Here is a 19,789-nt window from a genome sequence, read left to right as displayed (position 1 = left end):
ATCAAACATAAACATGGAGAATACAAAATAACTAACAAAGAAGTCATATGAGTTGGTAAGCCTTCTTCGAATTGAACTTTCTATCAACACACGCCGTAGCAAAATCTGGTTGAAGCTTAAGATGGAACCTTGTTGAATCTCCTTTACAAAATGAGAAAATAACATTCAACCGATATTGGGGTTTTTTAGAATTAGCATTTGAGTTTTTTTTTTTTTTTTTATGCAGAAAAAATGAATACATACGTACCTCGATACTGGGTTTAGGGAGAGAACAAGGAAGGCGTATAATGACAAAGAATTGATTGGAATTAGACTACGAAGACATCCCTAGAGGTTCAAGAGGAAGATTTGTTAGAAATCATAAAAGTAGCAAGCAACAATACACTAAGAAAATGAACAATTGTGATAATAAACATCAAACAACGAGAAGAAGAAGATTGAAAGAGTATTGCATACCTTATGCTTCAAATATGGAAGGGGTAATATAAATTAACATTGAACTTAAAAAAATAAAAAAAAAAAAAGTCAAAACTGTTGAACGGTTCAACTGCTTGGGTCAGTGGTGTGCTGATCAAATCAATGTTTTTTGATAAAAATTCAGTTTTGGGGAAAAACGGAATCGGTCACCTAATTAGTTCCCAGTTTTTTCGGTCCAACCATTCGAACTGACCTAATTTTGAAAATCATGATTTTAATAACATTATGATAAGTATTAATAAAAATAAATAAAAGATATTGTTATGCTTTAGTTTTTAAGTAAAAATTATTCACACGTGTAAGAACCAAGAGATGAGAAGCCTTCACCTCTCCTATTTCTTGTTTATTATATAGACATAGATAAGTAGATATTGTTATGTGATTTAAAGTAACTTGTATCTTTCATACTTTAGATAGAATTTGAACGAATTTTTTCGAGGTTTAGGATTGATATGTGCTTGGTAAATGGTAGTGTGCCTAAAGCAAAGGAGTACTTGGTAGTGTCCAAGCCCAACTACCTAAGCAAGGCCAAAATATAAGGCTTTACACCCAGGCAGGTCAGGTCCAGACCAAAACTCCAACGTACAAGCGTAACCTAAAAACTTGGGCCAGACTTGGGGTTCAGGTCCATTTCGTTTTCTCTGCCCCTATTTGTAGATTGGGCAAATTTCTAAAAGTATTTTATCGTTTAGTTATTGATTAACTCTATCTTTACTATTTATTATATTAAAGTATTCTTAATTTTTTTGATAATTGTCTAAAACATTCATTATGGTTAACTTTCTATCACACTCTTTTCACATGTTACTGATATATATTTTAAAATTCCCAAAATGCCCTCCTATGGTTCCACTCCATCTCAATCTTCGTCTCTGTTTCTAACTGACTCCTGCTCTAATGTTGTCTTCGTCTTTGATTCCAACTCCATTTCTGTCTCCGATTCCTATTTCGATGCTGTCTGTCCCCTATTCCAATTCCATTTCTATCTCCGACTCCTTCCTCTTTTCATTTATCAAATCCATTATTTGAATAGCCGCTAGTCATTTCAAATCCACCATTGCAAAGGGTATTTTCTTCAGCTTCGTCTCCCAGCGGGGATGGATGGAGTAAAAATTGGAGGATTAATCCATGGATTTGAAACTAAAGAGAGGCTGGGTCAGATATAAAAAAAGTTGCAAACTTGGCATCCTCCACTTTGATGATTTGCAAACATAGCAGCTAATACTGCCAAGGTCACTGAGAAATCCTAGACTCTATCTTTGTCGAAGAAAAGCTACAGCCATGGCAGGCCCAGTGGCGTGGACGCACAGGACAAACCCAGGATGGTGATGCGTAGCACTAGGCAGAGCGCATCCTGACCGTCCGCGTAACTAATTCCAAGCAAATTTAGTTATAAATAAATGGCATCACTATGAGGTAATCCATCTTTGCATTTACTCCTCTAAGCTCTCTAGCTTCTTGGTGACCTCGTCTGAATTACTCCACTTAGTGCTCATTTGATCACTTTATCATTCTATTTGCTAACTTGATCGTTGGAGTCTCTACCCCTGGGATAACACTTGGAGCCTTTGACATGCCTCTTCCTCCATAGGTCTGACTTATAGACCCTCGACTCTATCAGCCTTTAGACACATCAGCCTTCAACCACAATAGACCTCAGCTAATGGAAGCATAATTACATTGTTGCCCTTGATCCATTCTAGGCAGCAACAATTGTCATCCAAAAATTAGAATATTTCGTCTTTTTGAGGTGTTTCACATAATTCTTTTTTGATTTGGGTTTCTTAAAGATACTCATCAGAAACTTCCTTTTAGATTATCTCTCAGATTTGAAATTCCATCTACTTGGCAAGGGAGTTTTTGTTGAGTATCTTTTTGCAAGGAACTCAGATTCAGGATTTGAGAGATACTTAGATTTGAAAGGAACCCCAGTTTTTGTTAGTGCTTAACGAACGCCCGTTAAAGAAAGACAGGTTTATGCAATTTTCAGAACCATCTTGTAGAACCGGTTATGTTATCTTGTAGAATTGGCTTAAAATGAGATTTAGAGTAGAAAGGTTTCAATTAGATTTTATTTTGAAATCTTGAGGAATAGTAAAGGGTAAATTTGACATTTTATTTTTTTTGTTAGTACTTAATGACAATATCAATTTTCAAAAAACTTGAGATACTTTAAGACAATATACAAACATTAATGTTATGTTTGGTTTGAAGTAAAATGTAGGAAAATGAAGAGAAACTTTTACAAACATTGTATTGATTTCCCAGTCTTTCCCTTCCTTTTCCTTCAAACCAAACATGGACTAAGGGTAAAATTAGTCAATTAACTAAAATAAACGTATAATTTAAGATACTTGCCCTTTTATTTTACTCAGACTTATTTGGATTTGCTTTAAGGGATTACGCCTCACAAGGTCACACCAACCTTAAAGAGTGACAAGATCTGCTCCTCATGCTCCTCACAAATTACAGATACATCACCATGCATTGGAACATTCCTTGAATAATAACCAAATAAGTACGAAAAATGTTACACGCCAGTTGTGAGGAGCAGATCCGGTCTCTGTTACAGGTTTCATGAATGATAAGGTCAGGTACGAGTTGCGATCAATAAAACGTATCGGATATACAATTTTATGTTTTATGACTTAAGAAATGTAAATAAAGATAAATTGCAAATTAGTACCTGTAATTCTCCCGCTCTCCACTGCTGCCGTTCACGACTTTAAGCGCTCTCTGTCTCTCCTCCTCCTCCTCCTCTCTCTCCTCTCTGTCTTTCAAAATTAAGCTAACTTCCAGATCTTCAAGACTTAAACTTCCCTCCACAATCAATATCGAATCTATCCAAAGATACCTTTTTTGGATCTCAAGCTTAGCCCTTTACCATTACAAAGTAAAATCTGAGCTTGAAAGACCATGGAAAGAATTTGTCAAGAAATGCTCTTGCTCCATTGACGGATCTTCATCGTCTCCCGTTCGTTGCTGTCTGTCATCTCAATCGATTAAAGACGAGGAAGAGACCGCAGAATAGAAACGATTCTTTGCTGCCGGAAGTCTAAGGGCATGTTTGGTTCACTGTTAGTGGCTTCATTTCTTACGGATTCTGAAAGAGAATGGGCAAGAATGAATGAAATATAATAAGTGTTTGGATAACCATTTCTTGCCGCAGGACTCATTCTTCCCAGAATGAAACTTGGGTCTCGGACTCTCTCGGGCAAAAAACATAACATATTTTGCGACACGAAAAATATTAGTGCCCCATTTTACCGGCCCATTTTTTTTGTTCGAAGTGTTTGTAACTCTCGAGTACTCAACTGAACCATCGTCCCCCCCTCTCTCTGTACAAGGTAAAATCGATTTGCTAAGATCGATCTCAACCTTTGAAGCTTATCAAGATCGATTCCTCTTCTTCTTTTTCTTCCTGGTCGTCTTCTTCTTCTTCTTTCTGTGCACCGAGCACGAAGCTAACGGTGAAGGTAAATTGGATACCTCCTCCTCCTCCTCCTTCTTCTTATCTATTTCTTGCTATGTTTTTTCCCCTTTTCCTAGGTCGACCACCAGTCTTGGCCTGTAACCATTAATAGCAAGCAGAAGAAGGTATTTCATCAATCTTTGTCTCTTCATTTTTTTTTTCTTTATTGGTATTTGTGTATTAGATCATTCTGGAGTTTTTTTCCTATCTGGTCAAAAGGGGCATCGATTAAGCAAGCCCCCTTTGATTTTCTTATGGGATATCCATGTTCTACTGTTTGGTTTTTGAGTTGATAGCAAACATTACGAAGAACTTGAGCAAGTAGTCATTCTGATTTCCTTATCTGGTCACATGGCTATTGTTGATTTGTTTTTTATTTTATTGTTTTTATTTGTTGATCAGGAAAATTTTGTTGTTTTTATTCTATTATTTACATTCTGCAAAAAATTGTCCAAAATTAATCCTCATCAAATCTAGTTTGGTAACTACGTACTTATTAATGTCAAGCTAAACTTATTGATTTTGGTGCCGAAAGAACAAGGGCTCACCTGCTGGAGCTTCAACAGCATCAGTAGCACTCGTAAGTCAGGTAAGCTCAAACACATGGCTTACAAAATTATATTGCTAGTTTTCTTCTCTATTATCTTTTTCCCATACACTACCTACTTTTTCTTTTGCATCTTTCTCCTTCATGATTATCATTTTTATATGTCACCTTTATCATTATCATTATAGTTCAGTTTGTTTTTTAGTTACTGATCAAGGAAAGAGTAAAAACTTAAAATGATTATTGGTAACAAAGATAACTTTATCAAATTAAATATTACTTCTCTACAAACTGACTTTTGGTTGGTCTTTAGTTGCTTTAGTGTCATTTGCAATGATTATATGTTTAATGCCATTTCAAAAAAAAATAAATAAATAAATACTATGATTCTGATAAAGAAAAATAACAGTATCAAATCCATGACTGTGTGGACTTTTGGGTCTTTAGTTGCTTTAGTATTAAATCTTGCTGAATAAATGTGACAAAGTTTGGTAAGTGATACTGATACATTCATGAAGATGGAGTCATGGAGGTTGTGTGGACTTTTGGGTCATTATTGGCAGAGATGGTAAGGCTATAAGGGGGAAGGCTTTGAAAATTGAAATTGAGGGAGAGCCATAAACTATATAATCTCAAACCACAATTTATCCCGTGTCTCAGTCAAAGTTTCTTTTCCTGTCAACAGAAACTTACATAATTGATCCTCGATCCCATCACTTCTTCTGGACATGATTTCCATAGAAAACCTCTATTAGATCCCATACTTCAAAGAAAAATGAAAAAAAAAAAGACTATTTGGGGGGTTGCAGATCACTGTATTTGATTTTGTCTTCATTCCAAACTTCCATTAAATGGACCAAATTCTAAAAGCAAAGCCGTAACATTTGGACCATATATGATCTTTCCTATTGATACCAATTGAATGGTTTGGATTCAATGATTCCAAGGCCAGGAACCCTGTAGCCATCATTCATTTTCATTCATTCTATATAGAAATTTGATTGTTATATATGGAGATGTTAGCCCTTGTTTTAACCACTTAATCCATCCTTAAACGTGCAGTGTAATTAGAAGGTAAAAGAAAAGGAGAGAAAATGAAATCTGAGAAGCAGAAATTTCAATGTTTAAGACTATATAAATATTATATTCCTTTTGCCTCTCTGGTACAAATTTATATGTCTGCATTTCATCATCTCAACATCAGAAATAAGACATATTAGAAGGAGACATGGGCAGACAATAAGTACTCTGGTGAAGCAAAAGATACTACTGTCAAATAACTAAAACTGGAATAAAAGAGGTGACACCTCCAGACTTGCACTGATTTAAAGCACTTCAATTGAGTAAAAATGGTCTATAAAGGGAAATCCCATGCTATGCTATCTTCCTCTTGAAATTTGTCTATCCCCTCCAAGTCTCCATCCGCCATGGTATATAAAGGATATTGGTTTTTTCTTTCTCTTTTCCTTTTGCCATTGTTCTCAAAAATACTTCCAGGAAGAAGCTAATCTCTGCAACTCTCTGTTGTTCTTTGCTCTGTTCTCAAAAAGTTCTAGTTCGTTGCTTGAGATACATCTCACAAAATCCTGGTAAACATTATAAACCTTGCTGAAATTTCACACCTGGTTATACATCAGGACCCAACACATGCATCTATTGTCCTATTACTTTCAGCTTCTTCTCATTAAAGCTAGGATTATGGACTAAACTTGGACGGAAGCACTGTGTGATTTCAGTGCAAAACCTTGTATTTTTGTTTTTTTTTGGGGGGGATTTTAAGCCTATAAAATATAAAACAGACAATTTATTGTATTTACTGAATCTCCTTTTAGTATCGTGTTTGTCCAGAGCTGCTATCCCAACCATAAAAGCATATTTTGTATTAGTAAAGCATTGATAGATCTGATGCCTCAACTACATGGCATATACTTAGTCCATGTATTTCTATTTTTTTGGTAAATTAAATCTTTATTGAGTTTAAAAGGGGGTTAAGTGAGGTTGTACAAAAAGAATGCATCAGAAAATAACCAGCCGCTATAGCTACTACATATATCCACAAACTTCATTTATTTAGCCAATAAAAGTTGAGTATCGGGTGTTTAGTTCTGTAAGACTCGATATATTTTTTGATGTGGGCGCTTTATTGGGAAGACATATCACCGCCGGCAGCAGCAGTAAAGGGAGCAAGATTTGTTGATTCTCATCTTATCTAATTCTAGCTAGATACAGTTCTTATCTTATCAGTTCAGTAGGATAGATTAAGGGAGTCTTATCTTATCTTATCTTATCAGTTCAGTCTTATCTTATCTTATCTTATCAGTTCAGTAGGATAGATCAAGGGATTCTTATCTTATCTTATCAGTTCAGTAGGATAGATTAAGGGAGTCTTATCTTATCTTATCAATTCAGTCTTATCTTATCTTATCAGTTCAGTAGGATAGATTAGTAGGGAGTCTTCCTAATTAGCAAGGAGTCTTCTTAAAAGTAGGACTCTTATCTCTTGTAATCTCCTATTTAAGGAGATGATATTATTCAATAAAGGCATTGAAAATTTCAGTCAAGAAAGAGAGCAAGGAGAGTTAGGTGATCTCTTAGACAAATCACCTTTAGGGCGCCAAGATAGGTTCATCAAGAGCAGGGAGGAACAAGGGAAAACAGGAGGTTTTCCCCGTGGACCGACCCGTGACGAGATCCTATTCTCGGGCCCATAACAATTTGGTATCAGAGCAAGGCGTCATGGGTGATTTTGAGCAGTTGAAGATTAGGGTTCAGGATCTAGAGCTCAAGATCGTGGAAAACAGCACAGAGGTGCGCGAGATCAAGGACGACGTCCGAGAATTAAGGCGCTTGATGGAGTCGTACTTTTCCAGCAAGGAAAGGAACCCGAAAGGGGCTGCAACCACAACCGGTCGCCGACCAAACGTGGCAGAATCGTCGGGCGAGCAGCAAGTCGTTGCCCTAGCATAGGTTAGCATCACCCAGAATGTCCCGATTAAGCAAGAATCCGGTGTCACCGAGGTGTTGTAGAATCTTGGGTTTGCATATCTTCAAGTTGTTGCATGTGTTGGAGCAAGTACTGGTGAAGGAGCTTGTATGCCTCATGTTGCAGCTGCAAATATTACAAAAGAGTGTTTGTTAGCTGCAGTCAGATCAGATCCTAGGGCTGCACATATCTGGGTGAATCTTGCTAATTGGGCTGGTGATCATAGAAGTGCTGGAAAGTGCTTGGAGAAGGCAGCAAAACTGGAGCCTAATTGCATGTCAACTCGATATGTTGTTGCGCTTCATCGTATCAAGGATGCAGAAAGGTCTACGAATGAAATGGCTTCAATACTCAGAGAAGGGGACTCTGCGACAATTGAGCTTCGGATAGCATGGGCAGGACTTGCCATGGTTCACAAGGCTCAGCATGAAATTGCAACAACGTTTGGAACTAGACATAATGATTTGACGGAAATGGAAGAGCGGGCTCTGTACACACTAAAGCAGGCAATAGAAGAGGATCCGGATGATGCGGTTCAGTGGCACCAGCTTGGCCTTCACAATCTTTGTACTCAACAGTTGACATCTCAGAAGTACCTTAAGGCTGCAGTTGGCCGCGGCAAGAATGCAGCTATGCATGGTCAAATCTTGGTATCTCACTACAGCTGTCTGAGGATGAACCCTCTTCATTGGAACCCGATCCAGGAGGGCAAAATCATTCCACCTATCCGGGATTCCTTTGACTGTGTTTCAAGACACCCATCCTGAATTCGAGCTTGAGGACAAGCTCGTAGTCCAGGAGGGGAGTAATGATGTGGGTGCTTTATTGGGAAGACATCACCGCTGGCAGCAACAGTAAAGGGAGCAAGATTTGTTGATTCTCATCTTATTTAATTCTAGCTAGATACAATTCTTATCTTATTAGTTCAATAGGATAGATTAAGGGAGTCTTATCTTATCAGTTCAGTAGGATAGATTAAGGGGGTCTTATCTTATCTTATCAGTTCGGTAGGATAAATTAGTAGGGAGTCTTCCTAAAAGTAGGACTCATATCTCTTGTAATCTCCTATTTAAGGAGCTGATATTATTCAATAAAGGCATCGAAAATTTCAGTCAAGAAAGAGAGCAAGGAGAGTTAGGTGATCTCTTGGACAAATCACCATTAGGGCGCCAAGATAGGTTCATCAAGAGCAGGGAGGAACAAGGGAAAATAGGAGGTTTTCCCCATGGACCGACCCGTGACGAGATCCTATTCTCGGGCCCATAACATTTTTTCTCATAATTTTATCACTAAATTAATTTAAAACCATATACAGAAAGACAAAGCAATGGGATAATGGTTGCTATAACAATAAGAAGATTAATATTGTCCTTCATTTTACACGTGCTTTTTACAAATGTAATAACAGTCTACCACCATAGACCTAATGCTGTTATTATCTATTTTACCTACCATATTCAAAATCAAGGAATTTAAAGAAAACTATGGTACAAATATTTGCTGACTCACTTGCAAGGCATGGAGTCCCTAGGGAACAAATGTTTTGGGGTGTAACATTTGGGGGAAGTTTGTAAGAAGATTGAAATGTAAGGGTGTTAAGTAGTGTAGACTAACCTAACAGAGATACTTATATCTTGTACATTGTTTTTTCTATGAAAATCAATAAAGCCAACTATTTCCAATAAAAAAACTAGTTTTGAAGATATTCCAGCATATGAAAGAACAACTTGATTTGAACCAAAAGCAGGAAATACTAATAAGAGCAGAATTCCTGGCTATCCAGCAAGGTCTAACTTCTAAGAATAAGGAGGGACCTAAACTATCATCCGCTGTTGGTAGAGAGATTCAAAGGTCATAGTGGGATAGCTTTGTGGAAACAACACGGTACCATGGCGGTATTGACATATTGTGAGAGAAATCAAGCACATATCATGAGAAGTGGAAGCCACCTTCACATGGTTCAGCAAACTTGTAATAATTTGGCAGATAGTTTGGCTAAACAAGGGGTAAATATAGCACAGATGTTCCAGGGAGTTGTCCCAAGGGATTTAAATAAGTCCCGAAAACTGAAAAAGAAATATAATGGGTTAGGTAGCAGAGCTACCCTAAATTTGAGATATGGGATACCTGGATTACCTCTTGTACATACCATTCTTTTCCAACAATTAATAAAAAGTTCCAGTTATTGATAAAAAGCACACTATTAACTATTCGTTGAATTGTATTGTTTTCACATTTTCCCTTTGGTGAATTTCACACCATCTCTAATTTAAATGATATATTCAACTACTCCTTAAAACTAAAAGATTTTTCCTTTGACATGGTTTTGTCTATCATTCGGTCAGATAATTGATTCCAAGAAATTGGTTGCTGCCAAACGTGATTCTGTTTTTGAGAAACATGAATAAAATGATTGTGCCAAACAAGACTGGTGATTCTCAGGATGAAAATTCTTAGAATCTATTCTTTTCTGAAAGGATTATGAGAATGAGAATCTCCAGAATTGATGCCAAACGGGGCCTGACTATCTTGTTTCAGGTCGGGGATTGCAGGTCAAGGTATTATGCAGTGCTTGAGGATCAAACATGTGTCCTGGGCTTTTCATACTGCAAATAGATGGCTGATCTCACGAGGCTCCTGTAGTAAGTTGTTTGTTGGAGGTATAGTGCTCCATTCTTCCTATTTCAACATCAACGGTTGAACTAAATTACGCAGTTCTTTGCAGATGTTATGTCTTCGTTTTATCGAATGAGTTCTATAATTTTTTTTGGATTTCCACTATGTAATTAATAAGCATCTATGATTAACATTGGTGCTGCTTCTCGTTGATTTTATCATTTGCATTGTCCAAATTTAATGCTGCTTATATAGTTGAATACATAAAGATGGTAATGCATATTTTGCACAAAACCTCAATTTCATACTCTTATTCATTAATTTTCTTTCCTTTTCCTTTTCTTAGTTTTTTAATGATAACAACAGAGTAAGCTTTTATACATGTTTCGTCCACTGGACTGCTTTGATGGATATTGACAATTTGGCTAGGAAAACGAGAACAGCTTTGGTGATTCAGCAATGGATATTCCATAGTGTCGTTGGTGGTTAAAATGATATAAGCCGAATGCATAGAGACAAATTTTGGCTAGTTGAATTGTTAAAATTAGATACTTGTCGAACACCGAGCTAAATTTACTTCTGAAAGTCCATGATGCCATTTGTTTTCATCTTTGAATACTTAAGCTCTCCTAGTTCCTTCCAGTCGCATTTGATTCCTGATCTGAGTTTAGGACGTAACTTGACTTCCCTCCCTTTTAAGGTGGAGGTTATTAGGTACCTCGTACCTATGGCTTGTGCTTTTTTGTTCCTTTTAGGAATAACAAGACGAAAACTCATCCTTTGCAAAATCAATGCAATAGAACCCATCATCACTTTACAGTGATGCAAAATCCGTAGAAGGATTTTGCACTTGTTGTTTGATCGTATCTGATGGTGTGCGATCTAATAGCTCCTTGCTAGAGGACAACTCGAACGTCGGGCTGATGAGGTCGGCGGGCTGAGCTGCAAGAGAACCGTGTCAAAGTACTTGGGGTGGACACTATGATGCTTAAGTCAACGATGAGTAGAAGAAAGCAAGAGAGCTAGAATGCAAGAGAGTCTGGGTGCACAATCGCGCATACTTTCTGTGGTTGAAGGAGGTGCCTTTTTATATAGGCATGGGTAGTCATTGGGTCTCATGTAGTGGGCACTCCAATGCTTAAGTCAACGATGAGTGGAAGGAAGCAAAAGAGCTAGAATGCAGGAGAGTTTGAGTGCACATCGCGCATACCTTTTGTGGTTGAAAGAGGTGCCTTTGTATAGGCATGGGTAGTTATGGGTCTCATTTAGCGCATTCGAGATCTTTGGAAGGATGTGGCTTATCGGCCCGCCACGCTAGGAGGTGGTTTATGTGGATAGCGATAAGACTTATCCGATTATCTCCAAAGCGGGCGGTGCAGAAGTTAACTCTATCGGTCAGGTGACGTGATCCTGGAAGACTCAAAGACGATAAGTTGCATGCAATGGAATCCATCGCCACTTCACATAGGTCGCCACCTTGTGCCTCAATCAGGTCGATGAGTGTCCTTGGTGGGTGATCGTCCCTCCTGTTGAGGTCCCTGGTCTGATCTTGCCGAGGTCGTCGGTTTGCTCCGCCGAGGTTGTTGGCACACACCATCAAGGTGTGTACGTCGCATGAGGCCATGCCTTCCTTGACCCTAGCCAAGGTACCGAGGTGATATTGAGCATCCAAAGTGTGTCCAAGGTGGCTTTGAGGTGATTCCGAGGTGAATCCAACTAATTTGGTAAGTACACGTCATTGCCTACATGGCGCTGAGGTGTTATGCAATGGTTCAGGAGTGCCACGTGGTGCGATGTCACTGGAGGGCCAAATTACCCCTCATCAATTGCCCCCACTCATGAGTCGAAGTCAGTTCAGTGAAGGGAGTAGCATGTTGTAGATTCTGGCGCAAAGTGACTTGGTTCAGCTGGTTCGGTGGTAGTGGCCCGATTCTCTCGCCCGAACCAGTCTGATAGGTCATGTTGGGCGTGCAGGCCTCACGTGGCAAATTCAAAATTTTAATTAGGCGCGCTGATCCGGGTTCAAATCACGCTATAAACATTAATGAACTTTCAGGACACTTTTCTCTTGTATTCTTCCACTCATTGCTGATTTAGGCATCGGAGTGCCCACCCCGGGTACTCTGACACTTTTCTATTGCAATTTGGCCCACTGACCTCATCAGCCCAACACCTGAGCTGTCCTCCAGCAAGGAGCTACCAGATCGCACACCATCAATATCCTTTTCTTAACCTCTAAGAGTTTGTAGGCTATTGAGTAAACATTCTTTCAGCGTCTCCAATAAATAAGCTATTGTTTTTGTTCAGAATGTGGACCATGAAATCAATAGACATTTGTATGTGCCTTAAGCCTTAAAAGTTCATTTCTCTGCCTCATGTTTTTGCCAAACCTGTCAATTCATATCATGCTATACTTTGACATTCAAATCTGTCAATGAAACAAACTAGTTATATACTTCATTAGAATTTCTTGAAATAGGCCTCGACATCTTCATCCATATTCAGAGCCACCAAGTGGTTTGCACTTCAAGTGTATGTTTAAACAGGAAGTAGAAGACACCCTCCCCTTGCAGATATCCTTATGGGGTTTGAGTAGGACAAACTCTTCTTGTGCAGAGGGAACTATCAAGACCAGGCAAAAGATTCAATAATAGTGTGTGCTACACAATACAACTGAAGTAAAGGGTTTCTCCCATATGCAGATATCCTTGTTAACTTGTAGCTTCAACAGGACATGCTCTTTATGTGGAGGGAATTATCAAGATTGGGTTCTGTTGTGTTCAAGGCCATTTTTATTGGGTGAAGTATCAAGACCAGGCAAAAGATTCAATAATAGTGTGTGCTACACAATACAACTGAAGTAAAGGGTTTCTCCCATATGCAGATATCCTTGTTACCTTGTAGCTTCAACAGGACATACTCTTTATGTGGAAGGAATTATCAAGACTGGGTTCTGTTGTGTTCAAGGCCATTTTTATTGGGTGAAGTATTGGTTCAGGTGACATTACTTGCAAAGCATGAAACAATAAAAAAAGAAAGGAAAGATTTGCATGAGATGTGACTGGGAAATGAGTAAATATATGAATGAAAGCTCCTTCATTTAACACAGACTGCATAAAATGTCATCACTTGGTAATACTTTTTAGCTGATTGATTGCCTGTGGTAGAAATCTTTTCTTGTTTGAAGTCATGTGGAACCTAAACTTCTTGGTTACAAATCCCAGGCATTGACACCGGAGTGTTGTGTAGAACAAATAGGGACCTATCGAGGAGGCAACCTTTATCTCTGGAGCTTTACTGCCATATTAGGACCATGTGTATAAAATATCTTTATATGTATCTATGTACATACATGCACAATACAATGTATTGTTTGTTTTGCTATTAACTGGCTGCAAAAGGAAGATATTAGTTTGTGGAAGTTCTCGAATGAAAAAAAAAAAAAGAAGAAAATTTACCAGCTCACTCAAGACATGCAAATTCAGTTTCAGTGGGATGTGTTGTAATGTGTTGTAATGTGATGTGATGTTTTGGGATGTGTTGTAATGTGATGTTTTACTTTTAGGGTGGGGTAAGAGATTTTACCCCCCTTCCTGTTGTAACTTCTTCCATCTCCTTTTATTATAAAAGTTTCTGTTATTGATAAAAAAAATACAATGTATTGTTTGCTGGTGCATATCTAAAGGTTTATTGACCAGAAGCTGGGAGCAACATGGGGTAATCACCTTTTTTATAATATTGACCAAATGCATGCTCTTTCATACACATGACAATTGAATCTTGACCTAAAATGATGATTGTTGATAACTACAAACACAAAATGTTTGAAAATAATCTCTCAACCAGACTTGACATTTCTCATCCAATTCATGCTTTAACCTAAGTTTGTCAATTTACTCTTTGGCCTAGAGTTGGTCCTGACCATCTAGGTTCTTGGGAGGGTGGAATGGATACAGACGTGATCTTTGGCCTTTTTTGTTCTCAAGAAGTGGCTACTCTCAGATTTGAACCTATTTTGAGATTTTACCATTGTACCAAGCAATTTATCTCCTATTCAAAAGAGTCAAGGCTGGAATCTCTCATTCATCTAAATCCATGTCTAAATTTATTAAATATTTAACGTTTTCGTTCACTGGACTACCTTCACCTTATGGAAAGTCCTATTAGCTCTTTTTTCTTTTCCTTTCTTCTGTTGAGAAAACCTGGGGTTCTGCTTAAATCATACAAGGAAATTTAAAAATTCATTTTTTCTCATCTAAGAGACGAAGAGCCCCTACAAAAGTTGAAAGGAAAAAAAAAAAGAACCCAGCCAACAGACACTTATAACATCAATGCTTTAGATAATATCAATTTTTCTAGACACTGATGTTTCAGAACAGTGATGTTACACACCCTACCCCTATTGGGACAGTTTTGGTATACCTCTAATCAAGATGGGCTAGGGACTAGGGTTCAGGTTGTAGAATGACACCTCATAATGGCTTTGGGTTTGGGTCAGGTAATGATGTATACCATCCCTGGAAATTTCAAATCATATATTCCCCATCAATTTTCGTGTATACTCAATTTTATTAATGTTTTTTCGTTTTTCATTTTGCCTAGCTCGGCCCTCATGCCCTGTCACCATCCTGGTCCACTATTCACAGGGTGGGGTGGGTTTGGGTTGGAGTTAAGTCTGGTTGATTTGGATTAAGCCTATTGACATGCCCAGGCATACTTGTCAAGGCGACGCCTAGGTGACAAGGCGCCCTTATGGAGGCTTGCCTCGCCCTGTCACCTACATGGTTTTCATATTACCATATCATTTATTGAATGCTCGTATATATTTATTTCATTTTATTGGCTGGTTTTAGTTTATTAACATACACCCTGTTGTATGTTACACTTTTTGGGTTCCAAACATAGATTGAGAAGAGAGAGAAAAGACTGGCAACTCAGAAGACCACCGTTTCCATTGTTTCAACTGACGATTGAGAAGAGAAGACAAAGAAGACCAATGACTGAGAAGGGTTTTTAAGTCGTCCCGTTTTCCTGTATGTTTTTTTTCTTACGTTTTTATAAGAAATATTGTTGGAACAAAACAGGGGCTTTGCCGATGCCCCCACCCCTCCTCCTTGGAATGGTCCTATACTCTTATTATTTTAGTTCTTTTTTTAAAGACTTTTGGGAACAAGACGGGGGCTCTTCTTCTTCGTCCCCTTATTTTTCTCCTTTTTTGTTGCATTCAACCTTGTTATTGGCCTGAAACAAGGTCTCTGCCCCAGTCCAAGTTCTCCTCTTATTCGTGGATTTTTATTTTTTTATTCTTTTTAAGAAAATCTGTTTTGGGAACAAGACAGAGCCCCCTCATTTTTCTCTTTTCCTTGCTGATTTCCTTTTCTTTTTTTTTTTTGCCTGATACAGGTTAGTAAACATTGATTTAATATATTTAAATGATGTATTTATGATGGCATTTTTATGTTTTTATATGAAATTTATAGTTAGTTACTCATTTGAATGGTTTTATTGCTAATAGCTTAGGAGAAGTAGGGATCCTTAGATTTTATGCTTTCAGACTCCATCGCTAGGCGTCCACCTAGTCACCTGGGCGCCCTGTGGTCGCCTAAGCGCCTTGACAACTATGTGCCCGGGTGTGGCCAAAGCATTTTTGGTTTGTGGTATTTGAGGGAAATGTCAACAGTTTCCTTGGGGGCAAACCTTGAAAGTTGAAATCTCATGGATTGCATGGTTAGCTAACTCGATGGGCTTCACTATAAGTGGCCTTCTGCTTACCTCTGAGGCTTCAAACTCTGCCACCAATTGCTTTGGATGGGGTGCCTGCCTTTCTATTTCAAATCAACTCAACTAAAATTTGTCCCAACTATATGGGGTTGGATACATGAGCCCTTTTATCTATTCCTCTATAATGTTCCATACCCATTGTTAGTTATGGGCCCTTAAATCATTCCTTATTACTTCTACCCCTGTCCTCTTTTATCTGCCCAAGCTCTTCCTGACCCTTCAACTTGTAATAGATCATTTGGTCTTACTGGTGCTGTAGATGGTCTTATCTTCATGTGACTAAATTATCATGTCTACTTTCCCTCATTTCATCACCTATTGAAGCTACTCCTAGGTTACTTTGAATAAGTTTATTCTTAACCCTATTGATCCATTGATCCATCCAACACTTGCATTTCTGCTATGCTAATTTTTTGGACATGTTTCTTAACTGCCCAATACTCAGCTCTATACAACATTGTTGGGCCTTTAGCTGTTTTAAAGATTTTCCTTTCATTTGTAGTGGTATTCACCTATCACATAGGACTTGAGATGCACCACTCCATTTTTCTCATTTAAGTTCTTGAGTGACGGCCTTCTTAATGTCTCCCTTATTATAGATCATCAAACCAAGGTAATAAAATAAAATAGGTCACATTAAGATATCTCTTAGGGATTATTTGTTTGCACTGATTGGGCGTTCAAAATCTGGAAAGATGAATTTTCATAGGTCTCAGACCGTTTGGTACAATATCTGAGTCTGAACTCTTAATTTTCAAGATGCCTCTTAGTAGTCAAATAGCCATCCAGCTCTTAGTCAGCTAAGAAATGTTTTATAACCTTTTGTTCCAAAAAAAATGAGCTCACTCTATGATAGAAATGCTTGTCTTTTACTTAAAGCCCTACTTTTCTCACACACCATGGCCTCTCTTTGGTTTCTCTTTATTTGGTGGAGCCAATGCTACAAGCAACTTTTGTGCTTTCTCAGACATCATGGTTCAGTTTTACCAAATGCCACCTTAGTCTCCAATTCTAAGTGTCCTTAGTTTTCATTCTTATAATTATTAAATTTATGTGGCATATATTCCGATAAAAAATGTATTAGGCCTACTTATTTTAAAACCTCTTATTTGTAAGGTAAATTCATAAATCTAATTTTTAATCCTCACCCGTTTATCAATCATCCATGTCATCTGCAAACAACAAAAACCATGGGACCTCCTAGATATGTTTAATCAATTCATCCATGACTAGTGTAAACAAATAAGGGCTAAGTGTTGAGCCTTGGTGAAGTCCAATTGTAACTGGAAGTTCTAATGCCTCTCCCCCAAGTGGTTTTATATTAGTCGTTGCAAAACCATATGATGATTTCTCTTCTCTCTAGATCAATTTGGTTTTCTGATATACTTGTTTCATGTCGCAACCCTCCCAAAGTTTCATAGTGTATCTCATGAATTTAATACCATGGTAATTACCAAAAGAAATTGAGAGATTTTCTTTAGAGAGACTGGAAAGAGGGAAAGAAATAACACTTGGTAAACTAGAACAAAATTTGCTGGCCCAAATGCCAAGGGGGCTGGGTGTTAAAAGGGTGAAGAATGTTAACATTGCTCTGCTAGGGAAGTGGTTTTGGAGGTTTGGGGAAAATCAAGGAGGGCTGTGGAAAAGAGTGGTGCAGGCTAAATATGGTGAAGGAATTTGGGGCGGGATCCAGGAGCTTCGAGCCAATCCTACAGGTGCTCAGTTTGGAAAGGAATTGAAAAGGCATATAATATGTTTGCAAAAGGAGTGGGATTCAAAATAAGAAATGGAGAATAGGTCAATTTTTGGATGTATGGTGTGGAGATGGTTCCTTTGGCTGAGAGTTTCCTAGTTTTATTTGAAGTTGCAATGGATAAAGAAGTCAAAGTTGCTGACTGCTTGCAAATTCAAGATGGTAATGTGATCTGGGCCCCACAATTCAGGAGGAATTTAAATGATTGGGAAGTGGATGGGTGGCCGGCATTGCTACAGCAGTTGTATAATATGCTGGTGGAGGCTGACAGGTCTGACAGAAGAGTTTGGAAGTGGGACAAGACTGGAGGTTTCACAGTTATAAGGTTTTGGACAATGTAGAAGGATAATCAATCCCAGTTCACATCATGTGGAGTAAAAATGTGCCTTCAAAATCTTTCTTTGTATGGACTGCTTACCTTGGCAGAATATTCACCAGCGGAAAGGCTTATTGCTAGATTCAGATGGCTGTGTATTGTGGGAAGGACAGCTGGAAACAGTGAATCATCTCTCGCTGCACTGCAGTCTCTCTCATGGGATTTGGAGCAGCATTTCAGGTTTATTTGAAGTACAAAATTGCTGCCCAGGATCAATTGAGGAGTTGGTATGAGGTTTGAGGGTGGAAGGGCTGAGTAAAAGAGGAAGGCTCCCAGCAGTGGTATCTTGGTATCTTTGGCAAGAGAGGAAAGCTAGGGTCTTCAAAAACAAGTCTAGTTCTGCTGATGCTATTTATCAAAAAAAATGGAAAAGATGCTTTCATGGTTGGCTAGTCATAGGTTGTTTAAGGGTGTAGGTTTTGAGTTTTTTGTACATGACAATCTTTTTGTAAAGTAGGGTGGGGTGTCAAGGTCAGAGGGGACAGGGGTCCCTGAGTATATCATCTTGCTGTACTTTCTGTTCATGTTAATACATTTATACTTTACCTTCTCTTAAAAAATCCCATGATAATTACTACAACTTCGTATATCACCTTTCACACTTTCCATTTCCTTCTTTCTTAATAAAATGTGCATCTATTGTTAACAAAGGTTAGCAATTTTCCTTGATCTTTTTTGTTAGTCCTAAACTGAGATTTTGTAGACTATACATTAAGAGTGAATTATAGTTATTTTCCTTGATAAAATGTACTTCTATTTATCAAGCAATTTTCCTTGATCTTTTCAACATTTCATCTTTTTGGTTTTTATTTATCTAAGTTCTCTTGTAAATTATGGTTATTTCTTGAGTTGCAGGCCTTTCTTACGATACCAATGAAAGTGTCCTGAAGGATGCTTTTGAGAAGTTTGGTGAAATCATTCAAGGTATTTTGAACAGGATCTGAACAGTCTCCGTTTTCTTCAGGTTCTTGATCAGCACAGAAAGTATTCAAATAAAACATTTTCACATTTTGCAGTTAAAGTCATATGCAATCATAGGACTGCAAAATCTGAAGGGTATGGATTTGTGCACTTTGCTTCAGATGCCGCAGCAAGCATAGCACTTCAAAAGATGGATGGCCAGGTAAAAATTTAAATTATTATGTATCTGTTATATGTCCGATTACCTTGCTTCAAAGCCTTCAATTAACCATTTGATTTCATGCTTTCTCCCAGTTACTGGATGGCAGAAACATTCGTGTCCAGTACGCAAATAAGGGGTGTTGAGCAGGGTAAGGCATTGCGGTCTCTGAATCACATCCACTTACATGAAGGCAATTTTTTTAGAACCATTTTGGTAGTTCTTGTATTAATGACCTGAACCATCCGATGAAATTGTGACCATTTGGATAAAGATTGTAGAGGTTCCTAAACAAGAATGAGATACACAAGTTGAGACAATAGTATGATATGCTGTGTTATTTGAAAGGTTGATATATAAATTTCATAATGCAAATTGGAAGTGTTATTGTGATATTTCCCTATCATATCTATACCATCACTTCTATCCCCATTGATTTTTGTATGCCAAAAAATACTCATCGTCTGTGTTGTTCGAAGAAGTTCAAAAGGTCACATTCAAAGTTCAAAGTATCGATATGTATGGGCTGATACGTATCATGCCGATGGCTTCTTGATACACCCCTCCAGGGGCTGTATTGGGTCAGACTGGTTCAGAGGGTAACCGGGCCTTAAACCTTTTTGAACTGGTTTAAAAAATAAATAAATAAAACCTAAAAAAATGT

General features: G+C 38.0%; 1 protein-coding gene across 10 annotated transcripts; it reads left to right on the top strand.

The window, feature by feature from the left end:
- The first annotated feature begins 2,850 nt into the window (after positions 1 to 2,850).
- Positions 2,851 to 19,500, top strand: LOC148870179 (glycine-rich RNA-binding protein 2, mitochondrial-like). Of its 10 annotated transcripts, none has more exons than XM_088969842.1 (7): positions 3,154 to 3,824; positions 4,027 to 4,074; positions 4,485 to 4,538; positions 10,018 to 10,139; positions 18,861 to 18,929; positions 19,022 to 19,128; positions 19,221 to 19,500. In XM_088969842.1, the coding sequence occupies exons 4-7, from the start codon at positions 10,043 to 10,045 to the stop codon at positions 19,269 to 19,271; spliced, it is 324 nt and encodes a 107-aa protein (XP_088825968.1). In that variant the 5' UTR covers positions 3,154 to 3,824; positions 4,027 to 4,074; positions 4,485 to 4,538; positions 10,018 to 10,042; the 3' UTR covers positions 19,272 to 19,500. The 10 variants fall into 10 exon arrangements, with proteins under 10 accessions (XP_088825969.1, XP_088825970.1, XP_088825971.1 ...); XM_088969839.1 differs by having other exon boundaries at positions 4,457 to 4,538; XM_088969840.1 differs by having other exon boundaries at positions 3,154 to 3,953.
- The last annotated feature ends 289 nt before the right edge of the window (positions 19,501 to 19,789 follow it).

Source organism: Nelumbo lutea, chromosome 2 (genome assembly GCF_056320005.1).
Source record: "Nelumbo lutea isolate HS-2025 chromosome 2, American lotus-T2T, whole genome shotgun sequence".
Classification (NCBI taxonomy): domain Eukaryota; kingdom Viridiplantae; phylum Streptophyta; class Magnoliopsida; order Proteales; family Nelumbonaceae; genus Nelumbo; species Nelumbo lutea.
This window is presented reverse-complemented; position numbering and strand designations above follow the sequence as displayed.

Coding starts and splice junctions, on each gene's coding strand:
- LOC148870179 (XM_088969843.1), top strand. CDS start 10,043: ATGCAGTGCTTGAGGATCAAACATGTGTCCTGGGCTTTTCATACTGCA. Junction 10,140..18,860: donor TAGTAAGTTGTTTGTTGGAG/GTATAGTGCTCC, acceptor CTTGAGTTGCAG/GCCTTTCTTACGATACCAAT. Junction 18,930..19,021: donor GTTTGGTGAAATCATTCAAG/GTATTTTGAACA, acceptor CACATTTTGCAG/TTAAAGTCATATGCAATCAT.